The sequence below is a fragment of the Myotis brandtii genome, unplaced genomic scaffold (genome assembly GCF_000412655.1).
Source record: "Myotis brandtii unplaced genomic scaffold, ASM41265v1 scaffold986, whole genome shotgun sequence".
In the NCBI taxonomy this organism is placed as follows: domain Eukaryota; kingdom Metazoa; phylum Chordata; class Mammalia; order Chiroptera; family Vespertilionidae; genus Myotis; species Myotis brandtii.
In genome coordinates, this window is record NW_005372102.1 from 2168106 (window position 1) to 2177211 (window position 9106).

Genomic DNA, 9106 nt, shown 5'->3' on the forward strand with positions numbered 1-9106 from the left:
GGGCGTTATGGTGGGAAAAAAGAGGAACAAATGTAATAATCTGAACAATAAAGATTTAATTTTTTAAAAAAAGAGTAATCTGAACAGGGGGCACTTGAAGCATTTTCACTAGTAATGGGATTAGCTACCAAGGAGCAGCAGCAGGCTGAGGATTATGGTGCTAGCGGGCACGGGGAGCAGCTGCCGAAGGACAGAACCAAGTGAGAAAGACTCGGCCAGGTGACGTCCCCAGCCTGTCACCTGCCCCAGGACAGGCACTGTGGGCTCTTACGGAGTAACTGTGAGTCTGGGCGGAAGCTGGGTGTGGCCCAACAGCATGGCGCTCCTCTTCACCAGGGCTGGTCTAGCTATTGCGTCACCGAATGTTCAACCTTCCAACACAGACCAAGCGCTCGGTCCCAGTGGCATCACCCTTTGAGGAAAAAGTCACTGGCTGGCAAGGTGATAGCACTGAGCCCCTTGTGCCCCCAAAGGCGCAGAGGTTGGTCTTGACCGGAATGGACACGTGTTTCAGGCCTGGGCTTGCAGGGCCTCCGTGAGCTCTGGTATCGGCTCCAGACTGTCTGGTTCACGGACACAGACTCCGCTTAGCAGCGCGTTAGACGTGGGAACCGCTTTACAGGGGAGGGGCTGCAGTGGGCATGGTCATGGGACACACGCTCCCTCACAGCTACACACCGTGAACACCACTCCAGTGGAGCGGTGAGTGGCCTGTAGCAGGCACAGCTCAGGTGCCAGCCTGGGGAGGACGCCTCTCAGTGATGGCGCAGGACCCTCCCGGGTGCAGTGGACACTGTACATCAGTGGCCACGACGGTGCCATGTCTCCCATGTGTACAATTACGGGGTCGGAACCAAAAGGTGGAAGTAGGAGTGGCCCTGCGTACCAACAGTCTGGGTCCTACAGGTTGTCCTGACTCTCCGAGGGGCAGCCCACCAGTGGCACAGGAAGGGTACCACTCCATTCCAAGGTCCAGCTGCCACCCGGTCATTCCAAGTTCCTTATGTGAAGAGCCTGGCAGGTAAGGAATGCCATCTCCATCTGATGGACCTCCTGGTCATGTTAGGGCTGCTGTTACTAGTATATGATGGGGGCAGGGAAGCATGTACTTGGCACCAAGGTGAAAAGATTGGCCACCTCTCTGTCCCCTGCCCACATTTCACAGCACACGTCGGCCCTGGCCTGAGGAAGGCATGGTGACCACGGGCTTACTCTCGGGTGAGGGGTTGGTCACTCGTCAGTAAGGTACCTAGGCCGCCAGAGGTGCTCGGCCAGGGTGAGGGACCTTCGGATGGTTGCAGGAGAGGGAGACGAATGGCATTTGCAGCTTGGAGGCGAGCTGCAGTGCCGCTGCCCTTCCTTTTAAAAGTTTCCCCAGGAAGAGGCACAGAATCCGGAAGAAGCTGTTCAGAATGATCTGAAGCCAGTGGCCGAGTGTGGGACTAGTGTGGTGGCGCCAGGGGTGCCCAGGGCTGGGTCCTTGCTGGTAGGCTGCTCACACAGCGCCTCCTGCTGACCGCCTCAGCTGCAGAGAAACTGCTTGGCCCAAGGACATGGCTTTCCCAGGAGCAAACAATCCAGTGACTGGTGGGTGCTGAGGATGAGGCCCAGCTCCCTAGACCCAACAGGGGACAGCTCTGCAGGGCCTCGTCAGCTCCCTGTGTAGCGACGGGCTTCGCTCGCCTGCAGATGTCGGTGCTGAGAGCGCCCCCAGGAACCTTTCTGAACAGAAACTCCTCCTACATGGCCACTGGGGGCAACACCTGGGCAGTGCATGCGTGTAACGTGTGTACAAATGGGGAGGTTTGGTCACTCACTTTAAAAATGGGATCACATTTTCACTGATTTCTGCATCTCCAAGTCAATTGATACTGCTTCAAGCCATTCTTTCAATGGCTATGTGCTCAGAGTGTGGACATTACATAATTTATTCATCGACTTCCCTCCTGACTGGCATCAGTCCTTTGCCATAAAGCAATACTGCCATAAACATTTTGATCTAAAATATTTACTGTTGCATATATTTCTATGAAACAGCCAGGAGTGAGGTTGTTTGGTTAGATGATTTATATATTTATATGTTTTGTCTGTTTTTTAAATTGAGGTTACACACACACACATACCAACACACACACCTCATCTATCCTAGGGTTATAGCTCACAATTTCACAAACTGAACACCCCTGTATCCTTCACCCAAAAAGCAAGAAATAGCCCTAACCGGTTTGGCTCAGTGGATAGAGCGTTGGCCTGTGGACTGAAAGGTCCCAGGTTCGATTCCAGTCAAGGGCATGTACCTTGGTTGCGGGCACATCCCCAGTGGGATGTGTACAGGAGGCAGCTGATCGATGTTTCTCGCTCATTGATGTTTCTAACTCTCTATCCCTCTCCCTTCCTCTCTGTAAAAAAAAATCAATAAAATATATTAAAAAAAAAAAAAGCAAGAAATAGCACGTCATTGGCCCAAGAGGCCCATCTTTGCTCTCTTGGGATCAGTCCATTTCTTCCCAACTCCTAAAGGTACTGCATATATTTTTTATTTTAATAAGTGTTGGCAGTTTGCTTTCCAAAAAGATTCTAACTACAGCAGGTCCTCAACATTTTTTGTCATCACTTTGATGCAGCCGCCATAGGAACTTAACTCTTGTCTATCGCGATTAGTTGGTAGTACAGTTGGTTTTGTTATACAGCATCTGGCTTAAAGTCACAGAACCGATTGATGATGTTAAGTGAGGACTTACTGTAGCCACATTTTTACCAGCAATGCATGAAACTACCTATCCCCATCCATCTCCAATTATATTGGTTTTCATTTTCCTGGCTGCTCATGAGTTGGAGCATTATATCCTGTTTGTTTGCTTTGGGGGATTTGCTATTTTGTATATTGCCTTTCCTACCTTTTACTCCTTTTTCTTGTAAGTTGTTGGTCTTTTTCGTCCAGGTGTAAGCCTTGTTGTAGAATGCAGGTATTAATCCTTTGTCGTTTTTGTCCCAAGTAGTTTTCCCAATGTATTATTTTCTTTTGGAAGTGGTGCTGGTTGTACCACCCCTATTTCTTAATGTGTCCTTTGCTACTTAATTAAAACACCATCTTTGTTGTATATTAAAGTCTCGTAAGTCTTGGGGTCAGTTTCTGGATTTTTTCTAGAGATCTCTTCTTCTATTCCTATTCAAATACCATATGGATTTGATTATAGTGGCTTTATAGTGTATTCTGGTAATCTGGCAAGGCAAGTCTTTCATTTTTGTGACTTTGCTTGTCTATTTTCAGATATTTAACATTTCATTATTTTTTCAATTAAAAGAGCCCTGTAAGGTCTCTGATTGACTCTGCATTAAGTTGGTGTTTGGAAGAATTAAACATTTTGCATATATCCCAATGCTATGTCTTTCCATTTGTATAGATCTTGTTTTATGCCATTTCATAAGATTTTAAGGTGTGTTTTTTAAAAAGGTCTTTTTCAAAAATATATTTTTATTGATTTCAGAGAAGAAGGGAGAGGGAGAGAGAGATAGAAACATCAATGATGAGAGAGAATCATTGATTGGCTGCCTCCTGCATGTCCCCTACTGGGGATCGAGCTCACAACTTGGGCTTGTGCCCTGACGGAGAATTGAACCGTGACCTCCTGGTTCATAGGTCGATGCTCAATCACTGAACCATGGGCAAGGTTTTAAGTTTTAATCTTTCAGTGCCTAGTCCCTTTCTTGTAAACTTATCCTAAATATAACTTTTTTTTTTTTGGTAAGTGAAAGTGTTCCCTTCATTTGCATTTCTTGGTCGTTATCTATCATTGCTGCAGAGGCAATGTACATCACAGTGGTTATGAGCACAGACTCCTGAGTCACGTTGCCTGGGGGTGGATTCAGATTCTAACACTGATCAGCCCATGCTAATTAAAATGAAAGAAAGCTAAATTTACATCAGAAGTTCGTAGTAATGATGTTTTACTGAATCTCTCATTGTTCCATTGCAATACTGTTCAGTCTAAGAATTTCCTCAAACCTTTAATACTTACTAGGTTTCTTACAAGGGTTTTCAGAATCAAGTATTCAAATATAAATGCCAGGTAGTAATTTTTAATAAACATTTCACGATTACATGAATCTGCCTCCAGTTAATTTGAAGATACTTTACATAAAAATGTTCCTTACAATGGTACTAGTCATTTTGATTGTGAATTTTATTATGTTGTTTTAAGTAAGTAAATAATGAGTAAGTAGCACAACTGTAGAGACTATTTTCAATATTCACTGATTATGTGACTTAGATTTCAGTGATTCGTTAATGCCTCGTGTTTCTTTTTTGTGTTTTTAAAGCTGCAGAAGTGGTAAACAAACCCAGTGTTAAGTATTCAGTACTACCTGAAGATGGGAAGAATCAAGCACTAGAAAAAATGGTAAGTCATTGCAAATGTGAATAATTGTAACAGATAACCTTCACTTATGGAACAAATATTTGTTAAGTGTCTACTATATGCTAGGCACTGTGGATACAATGGTTTGTTTTTAAACATATTTTTATTCATCTCAGAGAGGAAGGGAGAGGGCGAGAGAAAGAGAGAGAAACATCAGTGATGAGGGAGAACCATTGATCAGCTGTCTCCTGCATGCTCCACACTGGGATCGAGCCTGCAACCCAGGCATGTGTCCTGACTGGAAATCAGACCGTGACTTCCTGGTTCATAGGTTGATGCTCAACCACTGAGGCACTGCAGCTGGGCAATACAATGGTTTTTAAAAGTGTGTGTGTGGGGTATTGTTCTTCAGGAGCTTTTGGGTTAATTCATATGAGGGGAAGAGGAAGACAGAAGTATGAAGGGTTTCTACGACAAGGTGTGTTAAGTGTCACGAGGGAAGTCAGTTCCAAACAGCAGGAGAGACCTCTAACCCAGGCTTTGTGCTATTCTAGTTGGCTTTTTCTGGGTGGTATGAAGAGAAGTCTGGGATGTCTTTCTTTTAATTGTGAAAATTATACCTGAGTTGATATCTAAAGTGTGATTAGGAGATGGTCAGCCATTAGAGAGTTGGGGAAGGACTCTGAGAACACTTTTCAGGTTAAGGGAAGAGAGCTTGAAACTTTTGGATAGTGGAAATAAAGAGAAGTTCAGAAAGGAACGGGCATAAAATTCACAGTAGGGGCATTACATGGTTTGGGCTTGAGGAGAGAGAGAGAAGAGGCCATATCACTAAAGGCCTTGTCTATGAAACAGGTGGAGCCCGCACAGTGGTTAAGGGAATGAACTGTGAAGCCAACTACTGTGTTCAAATCCCAGGCCAACTTGATGTAATCTCAACTCCCTGTAGTTAAATAGGACCCGTCCCTGGGTTGTTACTGGGTTGCCAGGATGATAATTTACCCGGAAGTAGAGGGAGAGACGCCTTTGACAGAAAATGGGTTAGTAAGGGAATGGAAGTGCTCTCTCCACGGTGTTCAAACTGTGCTTCTTGGATCCCGGAGGCAGAGGTCCTCAAACATTTTTGTGTCCTTTCTCTCTAAAGAATTTTGAAAAGACATGGACCTTCTGCCATTTCTAAGTTGACATTTAAAAGGTTTATCACAAATTTTGTAAGTTTCATAAGGTATGATTTCTGGTGTATTGATAATATTGACATTTTAAAAACTGTATGTCATTGTCTAGAATATATCCACTAAAATCTAAATACTATACCCTGGTAACTTATCACCCATAATCATCCCTTTAAAAAAATACTTCAGCAAGACATTCTTCAACAATCTGAATTTTTATACTTTCCTTTTCTCCATAAATGCCTTTTTTTAAAAAATTTTTTTTCTATTGATTTTTAGAGAGAGAAGAAGGGAGAGGGATAGAGAGATAGAAACATCAATGAGAAAGAAACATCATAGATTGGCTGCCTACTGCACACCCCACACTGGGGATGAAGTCCTGACCGGGAATCGAATGGTGACCTCTTGGTTCCTGGGTCGATGTTCAGCCACTGAGCCACACCGGCTGGGCTGCACTCCTTTTTTTGTATACACCTCCACAGATTTATAATGTAATATAATGTTAAGCTTGAAAATCTCTTCTTGAAAACTTCATAATACTTCTCTACTATAAAAATGAGTATATATTAAAATTTTCTGTGATTCTATTACCAAGTGTTAAAACGTTTTCTTTCAAAATTATTTAAAAGTACTATTAATATATAGTTGTTTAAAACAACATAAATATATCATAAAACCTAAAAAATAAACATTAAAATAACATTTTATTGTACATGAATCCCATAATGAAATGGATAGGCATAGGTCCCCCCCTCCCCCTCGATTGGTCTGTGATTCTTTGAATGGACATCACATACTGCTAGATCGAGGCAGAGTCTTGCTGCTGAGCCATATTTTAAATAAATTTTTAGTAGATAGATTAACATATCAAATAGTTGTGGCGGTTTCAGTTTCTCTATAAAGACCTTTACTTGGAAGTTGTGAATTTTTTTAAAAATACATTTTATTGATTTTTTTACAGAGAGGAAGGGAGAGGGATAGAGAATTAGAAACATCAATGAGAGAGAAACATCGATCAGCTGCCTCCTGCACACCTCCCACCGGGGATGTGCCCGCAACCAAAGTACATGCCCTTCACCGGAATCGAACCTGGGACCCTTGAGTCTGCAGGCCGACGCTCTATCCACTGAGCCAAACTGGTTAGGGCAGAAGTTGTGAATTTTTAACCTTCAGTCTTCTGCACATCTGAACTTACTCCCGTCCATGGCTTCTCTGGTCACTTGCACGAGTCCCGCACAGGCTGTGGTTGCAGACTCTTTGAGCTCCCGCCTGGTCCCGCCTGTGACTCACATATGTGCTCCTGCCTGGGTTGAAAGGGTGTCCGCTCTGGAAGACACTATGTCATTCACTAGACAGCTGGATCTGGATAATGTGAAGCTGTGTTCCCACTTCACTTCAGATGCGCTTTATAGATCTCTGTCTTACAGATCCATGTGCTGATGAAATGTTTTCCACTTTTCCATAGAGTCTTCATTCTTTCACAAGCCAGACATCAAGTGCTTCCCTCAGACTCTCTCAGTCCTCCAGTATCAGACTCACAGATCAGCTGTTTACTGAGCAAAGACAGAACATCAGCTCACGGGCTCCTTCCAGCTGTCCAACTCCACAGTGTAAGCAAGCGGCTTCAGTTCTACAGGAGAAGGAACATAAAAGAAAACACTTCCTAAAACAATATATAAATAATGAAAACAAAGAAGGTATGAATCTTAAAAGAAAACATATTACATGTCATAATTCACCGGAGAAGACGAGTAAACATATGGCATTGAAAGAAGATGCTGAGGAGGCGGAAGCCGCCCTGAATTCCGGGAACTCAGGGGCATTCAGAAACCAGTTCTGTGACATCAGGCATTTGGATGATTTGGAGAAAAGCCAGCTGATTGAAATGCTCAGACAGGCAGTATCCCTGGTGGTAACTCTGATGTACAAGGATGGTTCAACCCAGCTAAGAGCTGACCAGGTTAGTAAACAGTGTGGCTTTCGTTTGTTTTGTTTTTCTGGCACCATAAGAGAAACCCATGTTTCTAGTGTCTGATTTTAATGGGAGAGCTAGAAATAAGATTTTAAGCCTTCCCTTCTCCCCAATGGTAAGCTATTGATAATGCATAGTGTTTTTTAAAATATATTTTTATTGATTTCAGAAAGGAAAGGAGAGGGGGAGAGAGAGAGAGAGAGAGAGAGAGAGAGAGAGAGAGAGAGATATCAACGATGAAAGAGAATCATTGATCAGAATTGAACCCAGGACCCTTCAGTCCACAGGCCGACACTCTATCCACTGAGCTAAACTGGCTAAGGCCGTCTTTTTTTATGTTAGTCATTTGAGTGGGTGTGACATGGTGTTTCATTTTGGTTTTAAATGGTATTTCCCTAATATATGATGACATTGAGCATCTTCTCATGTGCTGATTGGACATTTGTACATCTTCTTTGGTAAATGGCCCATTCAAATCTTTTGCTCATTTTTTAAAATGAAAAGTTTTTAATGTTAACTATTGTAGAGGTCCCCGAATTTTCACCCCTTTTCCCACCTCCACCCCCCCCACCTCCCCCTGCCTTGGCCTTCACCACACTTTTGTCCATGTCCGTGGGGTATGCATATATGTTCTTTAGCCAATCTCTTCACCTTCTTTATCCAGTCATCCCCACACTCCTCCCCTCTGGAACCTGTCAGTATGTTCCATGTTTCCATGCTTCTGGTTCCATTTTGTTCGTCAGTTTATTTTGTTCATTAGATTCCACATATTAATGATATCATATGGTATTTGTCTTTCTTTGACTGACTTATTTTACTTAGCGTAATACTATCTAGGTCTATCCATGCTATTGCAAAGAGTAAGAGTTCCTTCTTTTTTATAATCACACTAGAGCAGTGGTTCTCAACCTTCCTAATTCCGCGACCCTTTAATACAGTTCCTCATGTTATGGTAACCCTCAACCATAAAATTATTTTCGTTGCTACTTCATAACTGTAATTTTGCTACTGTTATGAATCATAATGTAAATATCTGATATGCAGGATGTATTTTCATTGTTACAAATTGAACATAATTAAAGCATAGTGGGTCACGACCCACAGGTTGAGAACTGCTGCACTAGAGGCTGGTGCAGGAAATTCGTGCACAGGTAGGGTCCCTAGGCCTGGCAGGCGATCAGGGCCGATCTGTGGGTTGACTGGCGGGGTGATCGGGGCTCCCACTCACACCGCCTTGGCCTAGCGCTGCCTGCTCGCCGGCCCCTCCCCTCGCCACCGCTGCCAGTCGCCTCCCTCTGTAGGGTGACCAGCGGGGCGATGCAGGGGGGCCTCCCCGCTTGCACCTGCCTTGGCTGTTCTGGTGCTGCCGGCTTGCCGGCCCTGCCCCCCGCCACTGCCGGTCAGGACTTGTGGCTGGGGGCAGCTCCTGCATTGAGTGTCTGCCCCCTAGTGGTCAGTGCATGTCATAGCGACCAGTCATTCCACCGTTTGGTTGATTTGCATATTAGGGTTTTATATAGATAGAAGACTAGAGGCCCGGTGCACAAAAATTTGTGCACTCGGGGGGCGGGGGGAGGGGGGGCCCTCAGCCCGGCCCGGGCCCT

The 9106-nt window shown here is 44.2% G+C and overlaps 1 protein-coding gene across 1 annotated transcript in view; it reads left to right on the top strand.

Annotated features, from left to right (window-relative positions):
- The window catches only part of POLN (polymerase (DNA directed) nu), a 95941-nt gene that overhangs the window by 8202 nt on the left and 78633 nt on the right, over positions 1 to 9106 (top strand). Inside the window, exons 3-4 of the mRNA XM_014533502.1 lie at positions 4321 to 4400; positions 6996 to 7490. Coding sequence (XP_014388988.1) covers positions 4321 to 4400; positions 6996 to 7490 — 575 coding nt within the window. The remainder of the gene's footprint in view (positions 1 to 4320; positions 4401 to 6995; positions 7491 to 9106) is intronic.